The sequence below is a fragment of the Neovison vison genome, chromosome 7, assembly GCF_020171115.1.
Source record: "Neovison vison isolate M4711 chromosome 7, ASM_NN_V1, whole genome shotgun sequence".
NCBI classification, from domain to species: Eukaryota; Metazoa; Chordata; class Mammalia; order Carnivora; family Mustelidae; genus Neogale; species Neogale vison.
In genome coordinates, this window is record NC_058097.1 from 154,984,660 (window position 1) to 155,001,139 (window position 16,480).

The following is a 16,480-nucleotide window of genomic DNA, read 5'->3' on the forward strand; positions in this document are numbered from 1 at the left end:
GGGCAGGTTGGAAAGAAACCTCAACACTCACTTCCCATCAGCACCCTCCCTCGCCCCAACCTCCTACCTGCCCAGCTCACCTGTGCTGGAGTGTAGCCGGAAGTAGCCGTCCCCGCCAGCTGCCAGGCGATAGGACACGCGTGCGGCTTCACCCAAGTCTGGGTCTCGCGCTACCACGTGCAGCGCCACCGGCCCGGGAGGCTGATCCTCAGGGATGCGCACACGTGAGGGTGAGGCGAAGACGGGCGCATTGTCATTCTCATCTGTGACAAAGACCCGCGCGGAGACTCGCGCTGCACGGCGGCGACTGGCGTTGGCGGGCCGGTCGGTGGCTTCCACGAGCAGCAGCAGGGCGGGTGTGGTCTCCCGGTCCAGGCCTCGGGGCGCGCTGAGGGCGCCAGTGCGCGCGTCCAGGCGCAGCGCAGGCACTGGAGGCTCCTGGCGCAGCAGGCGGTAGCGGACGTCGCTGTTGGGACCGGGGCCGTCGGCGTCCGACGCGCGGAAGGTGTACAGCGCGGCGCCAGGGTCCGGGTTCTCCGGCAGCGCCAACGCCAGTGGATCGCGCGCGAAGACGGGCGCGTGCTCGTTCTCGTCCTGCACGCGCACCTGCACGCGCACCAGCCGCGCACCCGCGCCTCCCGGCCCCTCAGCGCGCACAGTGAGAGCACGCCACGTCGGGCCTGCCTCGAAGTCCAGGGGACGCGCCAGGTACAAGCGCCCCGAGGCCGCGTCCAGCGCGAAGGTACCCTCCGGGTCGGCACCGCCCACCAACGTGTAGGTAAGTGCGCCCACCCCTGCCGGCTCCGGCGACGCCACAGAGCCCAACAGGGAGCCTGGCTGCAGCCCTTCCGTCGCTGTCACCGTCAACACGATGGGCACTGGAGCCGCTGGATCTGGCTCTGAGGGATCCGGTGGGGGCTCAGCGGAGCGAACTGAGGGAAGCACCTGTTGTGGACCGAGGAGGAAGGACAGAATCAGGGGGATCCGTGTAAAAGGGGTCTGGGCTGGCCGGCTGGGTAGCTGGAAGGGTAGTCAGAGTAGCCTGACTAGAGGGCGTAAGGATTCTGCAAAGCCATATTTCTTGGAGGAGCCCATAGCTGTGGCTGACAAGAAGTGGACAGATTTAAGGAAGGTCAGCTGTACCTGCACCAGCAGCTGGAGGCTGGAGCTCCGAGGGGGGCTTCCTTGGTCGTGAGCACTCAACGTCAGTACGTAGTGTGGCCGCTCTGCTCGGATCAGGGGTGCTGCCGTGAGCAGCTCCCCCGAATGAGGGTGAAGAGAGAAGAGCTCTGAGCCAGGACCTGGGAACAGGCAGAGGAAGAAGAGTGAAGGCCTGTTTCCCAGAGCTGGGCAGGTCATGTCATCCCCACCAACTTCCTTCTCTCCACACCACTCCCCATACCAGTTAGTGTGTACAAGATGGTGCCATTCTCCCCCTCATCTGGATCCCTGGCCTGCAGAGTTGTCACCAGTGTTCCTGGAGGCACTCGATCTGGTACCTGTGGGGACACACAACTCACGAATAGCTGTGTCCTTCCTGTTTTTGAGATATCTCAGGGTTAATCAAGTTCCCCTCACTTGAATGCAGGCAGAGCCCCTTTCTTGCTCTCACACCTGTTTCAAGAGCCAGTCTCTCTTACCTACTCCTACAGCTCTGTGGGGAGACCCCCCATGACCTCTCACATTTTTTCCGGGCAAGGTTCTGCCACTTCACATACCTGTATAGGGAGGCCCCCGCCAGCTGCCCCAGAAGCTTGCAGGAAGCTGGGGCTGTTGTCGTTGAGGTCGAGTACTGCAATGTGCACGGTGCCTGTGGTACTACGGGGTGGGCTTCCCCCATCCTGCACCTGCACCAGGAGCTGGTAGCTGCTCTGCCGCTCTCGATCCAGGGTTTGGAGTGTGGTCATTTCTCCTGGGAGTGCAGGATAGGGATCATGTATGGGGTAGCTAGGGATGTACAGCCTGAGGCCTGCAGCTGAGAAGCTGGGGTTTAGGGAGTGGGAGGGAATGCCAGGGTGAAAGTCCAGGCTCAGTCCTGGTCCTAATGGCAGGGGTCTGGGGATTCTGTCTGGGTATTCACCAGGCTGAGGATGAGGCTATGAGGTCTCAGAATTTGGGGCCCAGTGCTCACCAGTCTGGGGATGGATGCGGAAGGCCTTGCTGTCTTCTGACAGCGGTCGCAGGCTGTAGGTCAGACGTCCATTGGGTCCCGAGTCTCGGTCAGTGGCAAAGACCCGGCCCACGCTGGTCCCTGGGGGCTGGTTCTCAGCCACAGCCAGGAAGGTGGGCTCCTCAGACAAGCGGGGACTGTGGTCATTCTGGTTGAGGATGCTGACCCTCACGGTGGTTGTGCCTGTCTGCTGCCCCAACTCAGCTTTGGACCCAGACACTGCCATTACCTTCAGTGTGTACAACTCCTGGGCCTCACGGTCCAGTGCTGCTCGCACCCATAGCCAACCGCTCTGTGGTTCCAGGCCAAAGGGGCTACTTGGCCCATCTGCTGCAAGATGGTAGGTAATGGGGCCCCCATCTGGTGCTTGAGCTTGCACTTGCAAGACCTGAGTTCCAGGGGTGGTGCCTGAGGGCAGGTCCACACGGTAGGTAGGGCTGTCAAAATGAGGAGCCAGCCCACGGGTCCCCAGGTCCTGTACCACCACCCGTAGTCGAAAGTGGCTGGTGCGGGGTGGGGAGCCTCCATCCCGGGCCTCCAGCTCCAGCTCATGGGCTGGCCCCCCTGGGGGCCCCAGAGGTCCCATAAGCCGTACATGGCCTGTAGTGGGGTCCACAGTGAAGGCCCCACCGCCCCCAGCAAGCAGGGTAAAGGTGACTCGACTGTTAATGCCTGCATCAGGGTCCAGGGCCCGAAGTGTATAAATGGGAGTCCCTGGGGCAGTGTTTGGTGGCAGCAACACTGTGTCTTCAGGTGCAGGGAAGGCAGGGGAGTTGTCATTCACATCATCCAGCAGCACACGCACCCGAGCTACAGCAAAAGCTGGGGGCACTCCACTGCCTGCCCGCACCTCCAGCTCCAGCACTGGTCCCAGCAGCTCCCGGTCCAGAGGGCGAAGTGTTTGTAATAGCCCTGAGGCCCCATCTAAGGAGAAGAGTCCTCGGGGATCCCCGCCTGATAGGGCAAGAGTCACAGACCCCAAGCGACCTAGAGGAAGGAGAGAGGAGTCAAGAAAGTGATGGAAACACCTACTGAATTGGGGCCTAGACTCCAATTTCAAGGAAGGCTAAGGACTATCCATACTGTGTCTTTCAAACTATTAGGGGGAGGGGCAGGTGGTGGCAGAGATGCTGGGTGGCACTAAGGTGATACTTCATGTGCCTGCGGATGAAGGCGAGTGCCTGCACTGTGCCCAGGGATGTGCTGGGGATTTGAACCTACATGTTTTATACTGCAGCTATCTATGGTGTGATACTCTAGGGTACTTTGAGATGGGTTATGTTGGGGTGGCTGGGTAGAGCACCAGAAGGGTATAATGATAACTGATACCTGGTGGATTGTGTGCCTGGACTATGCCCACAGTGGTGCCTGGTGCCACATCCTCTGGTACAGAAAAGACATACTGTAGTTGCTCAAATACTGGTGGCACAGGGGTTCCAGGCACAATGCTGACGTTGACACGGGCACTGGGCTCTGCCTGCAGGCCACCTCCATCCTGAGCCCCAATCTCCAGCTGCACCACAGAGTTGGCCCGTCTGGCCAAGGGCCAGGCTACTGTCAACAGCCCTGGGAGAAGGGACAGAAGCAGAGTACGTAAGGAAACAGCATAGAGGTAGAAAGGTTATGGGAAGGGGGGCAGTACTTCATTTAAGTAGGTGGGAAGAAGGGTCCAGGGACAAGCCCGGGGAATGGGAGGCTCCTCACCTGAGTGCTCATCCAAGGCAAAGAGTGGGGGGTTATTGCCAGCCAGGATGTGGTAGGAGAGTCGCCCGTGGGGCCCCTGATCAGGGTCATGGGCACGCACCCTCAGTACAGCTGTGCCTGGTGTACTCTGCGCACTCAGACTGGCAGCATACTCCCGTGGATAAAACTGCGGGGGGTTGTCATTCTCGTCTGACACAAACACTTTTACGTATACCATGGACTTGAGGCCTCCCTAGGGAGACAGGCAGCAGTAAGTCAGATGGGCCCTGTCTGGCTCTGGTAAATGCCTTATCCCAACATCCCAACCTGTCCACAGTCTGCCCACTCACCCCGTCCACAGCCGTCACTGTGAAGTCGAAGCTTGAGGGCCCCTGATCTCGGTCCAGGATCCGGGTTGTGCACACATCACCACTGTGGGCATCGATGCGGAACGGGGGAGACCCTGAGGCACCAAGACCGGCACCCAAGGAATAGGAGAGGAGGCCAAATGGACCACTGTCTGCATCTGTGGCTGTCACCTAGGGAGAGGCTGGGGTGAGTGATGCCCCTTCTTTTTGACCAGAAGATGCAGAGCTAAGTGGCAATTAGAAGGAGCATCCCTGGGCCAGCTGGGTGCCAGGGTCTCTGGAGAGAGGATACAGAGAGGGGACAAGTAGGACGTGGGCCAAAACCCAACCTCACCGCCTCAGACCTCACCACCTGGTTGAGGTTCCTGTGAGCTTCTAGTTACAACATTTTTGTCAGCTGGTCAATATATAACTTTGTTTTAAGTATGTTTCTGTTTGAAGACGCCTAATGTAATATATATTGTTGATTCATTAACTTGAATCCACAGCCCATGGCACTGTAAGTCACATCTGAATGAAACTTATCTAACACATGTATTATCTTCATAAGGTTTAGGAACACGAAGCAGCACTTTAGCACTACACTTGGGGATCATTTTAAAGAGCAAATCACCAAACAAAAGGGACAAAAATGTGAAAAATGTGGCACTAAATAGACCGCAGGAGGGACCGTTGTTTACAGTATGAGCTGAAACATGAAGGCAGAGCGTTGCCTGGAATGTGCCCACCAGTCCACTTGAATTCTTCATCGTTCTGCACATGTCGGGGAATGACTGCAAAAGCTCCATGAGTATCGACTTGGGGGTTACAATAAAATTTTAGAGAGTTCACAAATTTAGAAATACAGAATCTGCCCATGATGAGGACCTCCCTGGAAGTGAGAGAGGGAGAATGGCTGGTCTATGGGAAGTCAAGGTCTTAAGTCCAGGGGGCTCCTCAAAACTAAGAAGTAGGGGAAGGCTCTCCTGCTTAATTCTTGGGTATCCCCCAGACAGGCTCAGGAAAAGTTGAACTATTAGACATTAATGTCAGAAGCCTCTAAACATTTCAGAGCCAGGGCGACAGGAGACACCATTCTGAAAGCTTCTGAGCCCAGGACAGGGCCAGGCACACTGGAGTTCTCTGCATATATTTGTTGAATGAGTAGATGGACATTCTGATTACCCTGACAACAAAACCTTCCTTCAAACTAAGTTTTATACGTTGGGTGCACATTAGACCTCTGACAGTGTGTTAGCTGGTGCTGACTGCTGTAGACTGTGACAAAGTACTCTCTGTGGATACAGGGGTCCTAGGGTCATGTCATGCTGTAAGAGGAGGCTGGAGAGTTCCCTCTTCTTAGCCAGAAAATGTTCCTCAGAGAGAAGGCTAGCCAAGGACTTCTGATTGTTGCCCAGGCCCTTGATGGAAGTGATTTGTGGCACTGTTTACCCTCCAGAGAGACTCTAAAGCCCTGCCATGGCTGACCCTGGAAACAGCTCCTGCTCCAACTCTTTACTATGGCTGTGGGCCCAGATATCCCAGGAGACAAACATCCCCCCGCATCAATCCAGGCAGGCTGCAGCCCAGCTGTGGCACCATCTCCAGAAGCTGTTAAAGACCTTTGCCCTCTGACTCGCTGCAGGAAGAAAGCAATAAATAGTGGTCAGGGGAAGTTGTCAGGAAGTGACCCCAAAAGGCGTAGGGGCCACTGACTGGAAATGACCAAGGCAGAAGTGAACTTCCCGCCCTGTGCAGCTCCACTGCAAATGCACTGTCTCCCTTCCCAGCAGGCTCTCAGCCCTGCTCCCAGTCCAGCCTTGGTCAGCTCCTTCTCTTGCCATCTCTCTCCTTTTGTCCCCACCCACTCCCTAGCCCTCATCGAATGCAGTATTTCAGGGAGGAAATAGAGACCCTTATCTGTGAATTTTCTAAAGTTCCTTCCAGACCACAAACTTACAGCATCTACCCCATCCTGACCTCCTTTCCAGGTGTCGCCTGCTTCTCCTCCCACTACCGTCCCCTCCACATTCCTCTGCCTCCCTTTCCACTGCCTGTTCTCACACACTGTTGCTCCCTGGAATCTCTCCTTGGCCTCTTCTCACTCTGCATGCTCCCTCAGGACCTTCTCTTCCACTTCCGTGGCTTTGACCATTGTCTGCACTTTGACCTAGACCAGTCCTCTGAGCTCCAGACCTGTACATCCAGATGCCTGCTCAACATCTCCACTTGGATGTCCCACAGGCACCTTAAATCCAGCCTGTCCAAAGCTAAATTCATGATCATTCCAACCCCCTCTAATGACTCTTCCATCCACGTAGCTGCTCAAGCCAGAAATCTGTTCTTCCCTTTTCCTCTCCTGGTATATCAATCAACTAGGGACTAAGTAAATCCTCATTATCTCTCCTATTTGTCTATTCCTCTCCATCACCATTATCACTGTCCTGATTTAGGCCTGAGTCATCTATGCCCTGGACTATTGTGATTCCCTTCTCAAAGGTTTCTGGCCCTCTAATCTGTCCTTTACCCCAGGATTTCTGGTCCTTAGCATGTCTGACAGTTTGGACCAGGTAATTCTTTGTTGTGGTGCTGTCATATGCACTATAAGATATCTGACAGCTCCCTGGCCCCTATGTGCTAGGTGTCAGTAGCATCCCACCAGTTGTGACAATCAGAAGTCTCCGGACATTGTCTAATGTCCCCTCCAGAGGGAAAAATCACTCCCAGTCATGAATCACTACTTTATACTAACTACCAAAAGCATCTTTGGAGAAAGCAAATATGGTCATATTAAACTTCTACTCGAAAATCTTCAATGTTCTCTAAAGAAAAGTCCTCAAACCCTTGGCTTGGGTCCTCACTGGGTGGCCTACCTGCACTCCCACTTCCCACTCACCCACTGCACACCTTGAACTCCAGAGACACTGAGCTACTTGTAGCTTCTGAACAAGTCAGGCTCTCTCTCCGCTCTGGGCATGTCACCTGTGCCTGGACCCCTTCTCCCCACCATTCAGCCCCCTCACAAACTCCTGCTCAGCCTGTGAGTCTCAGCTTAAGTGTCACCTCTTTGGTGATGCATTCAAATTGCCTATCTGTACCTCACATAAGTCCCCGTTATGGAAGGTGTTTTTTTTTCTTTTATTTCAGTGCAACTATTTCTTTGCACAATGATCTCCCCTCTAGACTATAAACACCATGAAGTAGGGGGTAATGACTCATTCATTATTGTATTCTTTGTCCCTAAGACAATGACTAGCACATGGTAGATACTTGATAAATGTATACTTAATGCATCCAATATTAAGACTTCTTCTAACAGATACAAACACTGTAGTCATTTTTACTCTCATTGCCTATAGTTACTGAGAGTGAAAACTCCAGGAAACCCTCTGGAGAGTTGCTCTCTTACTTCAAGCACTAGTGAATAAGAAATTTAGAAGCTGTCACCTATTGGTCCTGCGCCAAGAGGGAGAGAAAACACATGGGAAAGTGGATGGGAGCTGGATAGCACCAGGCAGGCAAATACCCAGAGTCTAGTCAGAGGGCAAGGCATCAGCTGGGTCCAGGCACTGCCTGAAGTCTAGGCCAATAGGCAGCCCCTGAGAAGATGCTCAGGGATATGGTGGACTTCTGAGATGTAAAGACTTCAAGCACTAGTCTCCTAAGAGGCTTTCTTACATCCTGTTTTCTGTCCTGCGTCCATACTCCATGATGCAGCCAAAGCAGTCCTCCCAAAAGACATATCAGATTTGACTAGAACCCCTCATTGGCCCCCTGTGGGTTTTTAAATGATCTCTTTAAAAAAAAAAAAAAAAAGATTTATTTGACAGAGAAGAGATAGAGGGCGAGAACAAGCAGGGGAGTGGGAGAGGGAGAAGCAGGCTCCCTGCTGAGCAGGGAGCCCAGTGTGGGGCTTGATACCAGGACCCTGGATGACGAGCTGAGTGGAAGGTAGATGCTTCACTGACTGAGCCACCCAAGCGCCCCAGCCCCCTGTGATTTTTAAGATAAAGCAGTTCACAACTTGGAATGATTTTTGCCCCCTGGAGGGGACATTAGGCAATATCTGGACCTGCTTGTAATCTGGTCCCTGTCTACTATTTTGTCTCAGCTCTCTGCAGTTCTTAACGGAACAGCTGAGGCCAACCTGAACAATGCAGTCTCCTGAGCACATCCTGGGGTTCTGCAGCTCTGTCTGTAGGCCTGGAATCCCCATCCCTATACTCTATATAATCTATTTGTCAAGGTCTCATTGATTCTTCAAAGGTCCCCTCCTCTGCACTTTCACAGCACCTCATATGCCATGTGATGCAGCACTAGTTACTGGTGTGTCTCCCTGTCTAGCTGGGACCTGCCTGGGAACAAGACTGTGTCCTTTCTTTGTTCCCTGGGACCAGCACAGCACCAAGCTTATAGTGGGTAAGTTAATTCTTGAATATATCACGTACCCACTGATCTAACCCATCCTTAAAGCAAGTTAGCCTCCTAAAAAAACAATCTGTAGGAAGGAGGGAGGGATGAATAGGTAGGGCACAGAGGATTTTTAGGATAGTGAAACTACTCTGTAGAATACTATAATGCATGTCATGTACATCCATTATACATATATGTTATATATTTTGTCCAAACCTATACAATGTACATCAAGAGTGAACCCTACGGTAAACTATTTTTTTGGGATTTGGGGTGATTATGTGTCAATGTAGGTTCATCAGTTGGAACAAATGAACCACTCTGGTGGGGATGGAGATAAGGGGGGGCAGGGGATGTTACATGAATAGGGATGGGGGTATACGGGAAATCTTTGTCCTCAACTCAATTTTGTTGTGAATCTAAAACTGTTCCAAACACATAGTGTTTAAGAAAAACAAAAACAAAATTTAATCATGCCCTTTTCTGACTCAAAGAAGTTTAGTGACCTCCTTTGCCTTTGAAGTAAAGTCCTAACCTCCTTAAAGCTTGGAGTCCAAGGACTTCTGTAATCTGGTCTTAGCCTGCCATTTCAGTTTCATGCCCCCTCCGTCTCATCTAGGCCTGACCTGCAGGCACTCTGTGGCTCTCAGAGTCTGTCCAGGGCTTCCATCTCCTCCTCAGAGAGGTCTTCCTGTCCCATCTCCTCCTCAGAGAGGTCTTCCTGATCTGGGATCTCACAAATAGTTATTAGCTCTCATACTTGTGCCTGAGCACAAACGTCTCCTCAAGGCTCAGCTCCATGGAGAGGGATGGGGGTTTCTACCAGCAGAGCCCAGCACTAGATGAGGGCTCCATAAATGCTGGCAGCTCTCTTGGGGAGCAGGAGTCACATGGGTGCACAGAATCACCATCTCTGCCTTTCAGAACAACTTTGAGATTTTATAGATTCTCTCTCACTTCCTGACACCACAGGACACTTCTTCCTCTAGATCCGATCTTAACTCCCTCAGCTGCCTTACCTGGCCCAGCTCTTGCACTCTGTTTTCTCCTTTTGTCATGCGTCTTCACCTTCTGCACAGATTGTGGATCTGTCAGAGGATCAAACCCTCTGACCTGACTTACCATAAACAGATACACCTGTAAAGCTTGGTTTCTGTTCTGAGGTCCTCTGTGACCCTTTAATTCACTCCTGCCCACAGCAGCATCCCACTGTGTGCAGGACTTACCCACCTGCAGGAAGCAGGTTCCAGGCTGGGTGCCCTCAGGCAGAGAGGCATTGTAGAAAGTCCTCTGGAACTGGGGCTCATTATCATTCACATCTTGCAGGGCCACACTGACTGTGGCAGATGAGGCAAGGGGAGGTAAGCCCCCATCCGTGGCCACCACAATCAACTGTGGCTGAGGTTCCAATTCATAGTCCAGCGAGGCAGCCGTGGTAATGATGCCTGAAGTGGGGTCGATGGAAAACCAGCGGGTGTTGGCACCAGGGGCCAGGCTGTAGGTGACCTGACCATTATTGCCCTGGTCAGGATCCCGGGCCATCACTCGCACCACGAAGCTGCCAGGCAGTGCAACTTCAGGAAGGGGCTCAGGTCGGTAGAGCTGACGGTCAAAGGTAGGCGCATTGTCATTAACATCGGTGACATGCAGCACAAAGGTAGCCTCAGCCCGCAGTGGGGGTGAGCCTGAGTCTGTGGCGGTAACCCGCAAGTTATAGGCATCCCTCTCCTCCCGATCCAGCTGCCGAGCCACGCACACCAGGTAGATGACACTGTCCTGAGTGCTGAGGGCAAAATGGCCCTCTCCACCCTCCAGGGAAACGTTGACATGAGCAAAGTCGCCATCATCTGGGTCTGACACAGAGATGCGAGCAACAAGCTGGCCAGGTGGGGCAGCCTCGGACACCCGTGGGGAGCCATCAGCACTCAGGAAGATGACAGTCATGGAGGGCTGATTGTCGTTGGCATCTCGCACGTTCACAGTCACAAAGGCCGAGCCCAGCTCAGGGTGCGCCCCACCATCCCGTGCCTGCACCACCAGTTCATGGACCCGCCGTTGCTCAAAGTCCAGTGGCCGCTCCAGCCGCAGCAGTCCTGTGTGTGCGTCAATGGAGAAGGGCCCATCACCCTCACTCTGCCTCCGGTTGATCTCATAAGTCACAGCCCCATTGGCACCAGAATCGGCATCAGATGCATACACCTGCAAGACAGGACTGCCAGGGGCCAGGCTCTCAGACACCACAGCGTGATAGCGGCTCTGATTGAAAGCTGGGGCATGGTCATTGATGTCCAGCAGTGTCACATCCAGCAGGGCCTGGGCCCTCCGGGGGGGTGAACCACCGTCATAGGCCTCCAGTTGCAGCATGTAGTGTGAGCGGTTCTCTCGGTCCAGCTCCCCGGTAACTACCAGTTCTGGCACGGGGGCCCCATCTGGACCAGGACGTGTCTCCAGCTGGAAGGTCTCTCCAGCTCCATCACCAGACAGTGCATAACCTTGGGTTCCTAGGCGGCCAGCATCTGCATCACGCGCAGGCTCCAGCGGGTATCGTGTGCCAAGGGCTGTATGCTCAGGTATCTGCAGGGCAGCCCGAGCCTGTGGGAAGGCTGGAGCATGGTCATTGATGTCAGCCACTCGCACAGTCACTTCTACGGTGGCACCGTCAGGAGTGACTGCAGTGAATCGGTAACGATCTCGCTGCTCACGGTCCAAGACGCGGGCTGTACGGACCACTCCGCTGTGTTCATCAATGGCCAGGTCTGTGCCCACCCCACTGCCCTCTTGGGCGGAGATGAAGTACATGGGAGGTGCTGCTATGCCTGGTGGAAGCCCTGCACTGATGTCCCCAATCAGTGTGCCTGCCGGCTGCTCCTCATCAATCTGTAGGTCCAAGCTCCCGGCCTGACCCCAGGCACCTGACACCCTGGCCCCCAGTAGCAGCAGCAGCAGCAGCAGTGGTACCAGGGGGGGCCTGGAGCTCTGCATGCCAGTGCAGGAAGGTGCAATGCCCGCCTCCTTCTGCATGACAGGGGCAGTCCAGTTATGACTTGTGCTCCAGCTCCAGACCAGGCGCCAGGCCTGGCTTGATCTCAGGCTTTGAATCAGGTCCAGCTTGGGCCCTGGCTCCAGCTCAGGCTCCCTGACCTGGGAGAAAAGCAGAAGGAAAAAGGTCATGGTTGGATGGGGGGTGTGTGGAATCAATCCAGGGAGACTGGGGATCTACACCACAGCGAGACTATGGCATGTTCAGCCCCTCCGTGGAGCATCTGTGCTGCTGCACATCCATCTCAGACCCAAGAAGCTCCTGCTTCAGAACTCCTCAGCACCTATTCCAGTCTTACCCTGGCAGGTCCCCATCCCATCCTAACCTTCCCCTATCCCTCGCAGGTTCTTTTGTTCTTATTGTTCAGGTCTCAACGCCCTTGGATTCCCTTCCTTTCATGTCTGGACTTAAAAATATGGCCAATCCTTTCTCATTTTTCTTCTTATTCAGGACTAATATCTCAATAGCTATGTGCTTTTGGTAACCTTACCTGAATCATCAAACTTCACCTTCAACCATTATATTCTTGTAAAACATATAATGCATATATATAAAACATGTAATATAAAAATGTCTTATATATTACATGTGTGTTTTATATATAAAATACATATATATGTTTTACATATATATAATAGAAGTATATAGGAATTCCAGTATAGAGGAATAGGTATATATTCCCTCAGCCTCACTTCCCTCTCCATTCAACAAGGGATTGGGCACACATGAGTGACTGAAGGAAACAGTCCCTGATTTCAGGGATGTCACAGTCCAGGGACTGGACAAGTAATTACTTGTGATAAGGGCTGTAAGAAATACAGGTAGCTCTGAAGGCATATATAGAAGAGGAACTTTCCATAGTCAGGGAGTCAGGAACAACTTCTCTGAGTACGTGACCTCCAAGTCAGGATCTACCTAAAGAGTAGGTGTTGGCTAGGCAGTGGTGGGCAGCAAAAGGGGGTTACAGAAAGGTGAGAGTATTCAGAAGAGGAAACAGACAGACAGTGGGAAGGCCTGGGGTCTATAGTGAAGAAAGGGCTGAGAGTGTTTGGGGGTGAAAGGGACAATGTGTGTGAGGTGTAGAGGGGTAGAGTGCTGGGGAGGGAGTATGAAATGGGGCAGGGACTCAGAAGTCATATGGATGATTTGGATTTATTTCTAGGGGCAAATGGAAGCCACAAAAGCATTTGAAGAAGAAGTGTTGTGATATGAATACGTTTTGTGACTATCTCTATAGATAGGTGCCCTTTGGAAAACGAAACCTGTGCACATGGGACAACTATCTCAGGGCAGCCCCTATAACACACTTGTGGGAGTGTAGGTGATGGCAGTGTTTTGATGGTGACTTGGATGAGTGTTAGCAATGAAAATGGTGAGAAGTGGATAGGTCTGCAGGAAGCTTAAGAGGTAGAACAGGCAGATTTGATGACTGCTTAAAGGCAAGAGATGAGGGATTATGAGAAGTCAAGGATGATAGGCAAATTTCTGGCCTTAATCATCAATTGGAAAAAGGTATTCTTAATTGGCCAGAGAGGGAGACAAAAAGAAACCCAGAGAAGGCCAGTGCCTCTGAGTCTAAGGGCAGCCAGGGTTTCAAATATTGCATAAGTTCAAGAGGGAAGAGACCTCAAGCCCCATAATGAAGGTCTTAGTGACGGAGGGAGAGGAGCCATCAGTGGAGAGGTTGCCCTCTCTGCAGGGTTGGTTCATTTCCTTGTTTCTCACTTCTCACATCCTCCTCCCTCCATGCCATGAGGCTTCCTATCCTGTGACAAGGCTCTCACTAGGCTTGCAATCATCTCCATGCTCTACATCCAATGAACACTTTCTTTTTTTTTTTTTTTTTTAAATCTCCCTGTTACTGGATCATTCTGGAACACTGGATCACTGATCATTAGCTTCTTGGAGCCTACTCCTCCTGGCTTCACATGGCAACACCCCACCTTTTGCTTCCATTGTACTTCTCTGTCCACCCCTCAATTTCCTACACAAGTTCTTCTTCCTCTGCCCATCCCTCAAAAATTGGTGCTGTCCATGGGTGGCTCAGTGGGTTAAGCCCCTGCCTTAGGCTCAGGTCATGATCTCAGGGTCCTGGGATTGAGTCCCATGGCAGGCTCTCTGCTCAGTGGGGAGCCTGCTTCCCCCTCTCTCTCTGCCTGCCTCTCTGCCCAGTTGTGATCTCTCTCTGTCAAATAAATAAATAAAATCTTAAAAAAATTGGTGCTGTTCAGGCCTCAATTCTGGGCCACACCTTTTTCAACTCTCTTCCCTATTCTTCCTGGGTGATCTTATCTATTCCTGATTCAATTGCATCAGTTATTTCTTTTTTAAAAGATTTTATTTATTTGTCAGAGAGAGAGCACAAGCAGACAGAGTGGCAGGCAGAGGCAGAAGGAGAAGCAAGCTCCCCACTGAGCAAGGAGCTTCATGTGGGACTCAATGCTGAGACTCTGGGATCATGACCCCAGCCAAAGGCAGCCAGCTTAACCAACTGAGGTATCCCTGTATTATTTATTTTCTATGCACTATTTGCTGACGCCTTTCCAGTTTCCTTCCACTTCCAGCTCTGGAGACACATAGCCAGCTATATACTGGACTTACTTCACAACATATCGATAACCCTCTCCTCAAGCTGACTTTCTTCCTCCATTTCCTATACTATGAGCAGCACCACCAGTCAGAAACTCCTTGCTTCCTTGCTTCCTTGCTTCTCTTCAGTCTGATTTCCAGTTAGTTATTGAAGCCAGACCATCTCAACGAGACACGTCTCAAGTCCGCCCTCTCCTCTTTCTTTGCACTACCACTGTCCCAGTCTGAGCAGTGTGAGCATATCTCCTTTTGATTCCTACAATAGCCCCTAACTGCTCCCCCTGCCTCCTGATTTGGACTGTCTGACCAATCTCCACCTGACCAGAGTTATCCACATAGCTTTCACCAAATCACTCCTGAAGAGAGGCTTCCAAGGGTCCCCCATTACTGACAACAGAAAACTGCTGCCCCTCTCTAGAAAAAAAAAAATGCAGATACACATACACACAAACCGTGTCTGCAGTTTCAGAGGGTTCATGGACACTAGGTGTAAAACTTCTAGCCCAAAGGATAAAGTACAATTTCCTTAATCTATCTTCCTGAACTGAGCCCTGCTGCCTCTCCAGAGTACCCCTGCTTTTACTGTCCTCCGCCACACCTTGCATCCCAACACTAAAGCCATCCCCAAGTTCCTTCCCACTCCTTGCCCTGTATGTACTACTCTCATGTCCTGAGATACCCTTTAAATATCCTTTCCAAGTGGCCATCTCCTACTCAGACTTCAAGATCTGGTTCAAATGCCCTGTCTTCTGTGAAATTTTCCATGACATCTCTCTCCCCACATCTGCAGGAGCCCCTCCTACCCTCTATTGGACTCCCACTGCTGTTGGTCACGCTGACAACAAACTGCACAGCAGCCCTGAATTGCAGGCCCTTTGAGGGCAGCAAGTTCATGGTCTTGGTTGTCTCTGTCCAGCACAGTGTGAGCAGTCAATCAGTGTTGAATGCATGGTCAGAGCCTTTTAATTCTACGCAACCACACTCACATGTTGACACAGACAGAAACATCTGTGGACATGCCAACTCAGATGACAAACACAATGAGAGCCTGTGTGCCTGAGGCAACATGGTCCATCCTGTGGCTACAGAAGTGTGTCCTCAGGTTTAATGTATTAGCTCTGCTTTAGGACTGCCTGTCCTCCCAAGGGAGTTTCTGACCTCTTGCTTACACTTCCAACCCCATCTCTCCCACCTGTTTGAGGCAATAAAAAGAGTAGGGATTCTAGAGTTCGAGTTATTTTCCTAATCTAGATGATTCTGTGAGAATTAGAGGCAATGGAAGCAAAGAGCCTAGAGCTGAGCGGGTACCATCCTCCTGGTAGATGGATCCCTTCATCCTGGGCTTCAGCATTCTGGGGTTCTCTGTCTGCACTAAGACCCCTGTCCTTGGGGACTCATGTCTGAGGAGCTCATGGAACTGTCACATGGGATAACAGGTCAGAGGAATTCAGAACAAGGAGGTCTGAGTGAGCATAGGTTTGACTCAGTGGAGGGAGAGGCTGAGTATACAGGGACGGCCCAGGGGCCCAGGTCAGTGATGTAGGTCTAGAGACTGGGTTAGGGGTCAAGGTATTAGAATTGGTCCTATTCATTTAATCTATCAGTGGAGAGCAAGCAGTTATGATTGGTGGGGAGAGAAGATAATGGACAGTGAGGTCAGTGTTTTTATTACTATATTATAGTTCTCTGACTCCCCATCCAGAGACAGAATGTCAGCTTTGTGAAGGCCAGGATGATATCCCATCTGCCTCTGCGTGTAGCACAGAGTATGGTAGGTGACCAATATGTTTTCTGAACAAAACGATGTATGAATGGTATGAGATAAAAGCTCAGGAGACTGATCAGCCTTGAAGAGGAGGGAATCAGGCCCAGACAGATGCCCCTTCTCCAACATGTGCAGAGCCTGCCCTCTTCATCACCCAACCTGGGTTCTTGTCCAGTGCAAACTCCCCTAGTACAGTCTCACTGTGGACACACAACAGTGCCTATTCACGAAGTCATGGACCCACACACAGCCAGATACACAGATGTACAGATTCAGATATAGACTGGCACAGTCAACACATATACATATACGGACAGGGGCCACTTTAACATATACGCAGATATGCACATATGCAGATACCCCTCCTTACAGAGAAGTGTATTTTCACACACACAAATGGGATAGACATTCCCATGGATCTTGTCTCTCTGACTGCCCTCCCCCGCCCGCCCCACCAACACACATGCAGGCAT

At 51.9% G+C, this 16,480-nt stretch overlaps 1 protein-coding gene across 1 annotated transcript in view; it reads right to left on the reverse strand.

Moving 5' to 3' along the window:
* DCHS1 (dachsous cadherin-related 1) overlaps window positions 1-16,480 on the reverse strand; it is a 45,069-nt gene that overhangs the window by 9,087 nt on the left and 19,502 nt on the right. The window contains exons 2-10 of the mRNA XM_044258736.1: window positions 9,844-11,754; window positions 4,204-4,392; window positions 3,875-4,106; window positions 3,500-3,736; window positions 2,132-3,157; window positions 1,719-1,912; window positions 1,403-1,499; window positions 1,144-1,301; window positions 81-945 (exon numbers count right to left, since the gene is read on the reverse strand). Coding sequence (XP_044114671.1) covers window positions 81-945; window positions 1,144-1,301; window positions 1,403-1,499; window positions 1,719-1,912; window positions 2,132-3,157; window positions 3,500-3,736; window positions 3,875-4,106; window positions 4,204-4,392; window positions 9,844-11,754 — 4,909 coding nt within the window. The remainder of the gene's footprint in view (window positions 1-80; window positions 946-1,143; window positions 1,302-1,402; window positions 1,500-1,718; window positions 1,913-2,131; window positions 3,158-3,499; window positions 3,737-3,874; window positions 4,107-4,203; window positions 4,393-9,843; window positions 11,755-16,480) is intronic.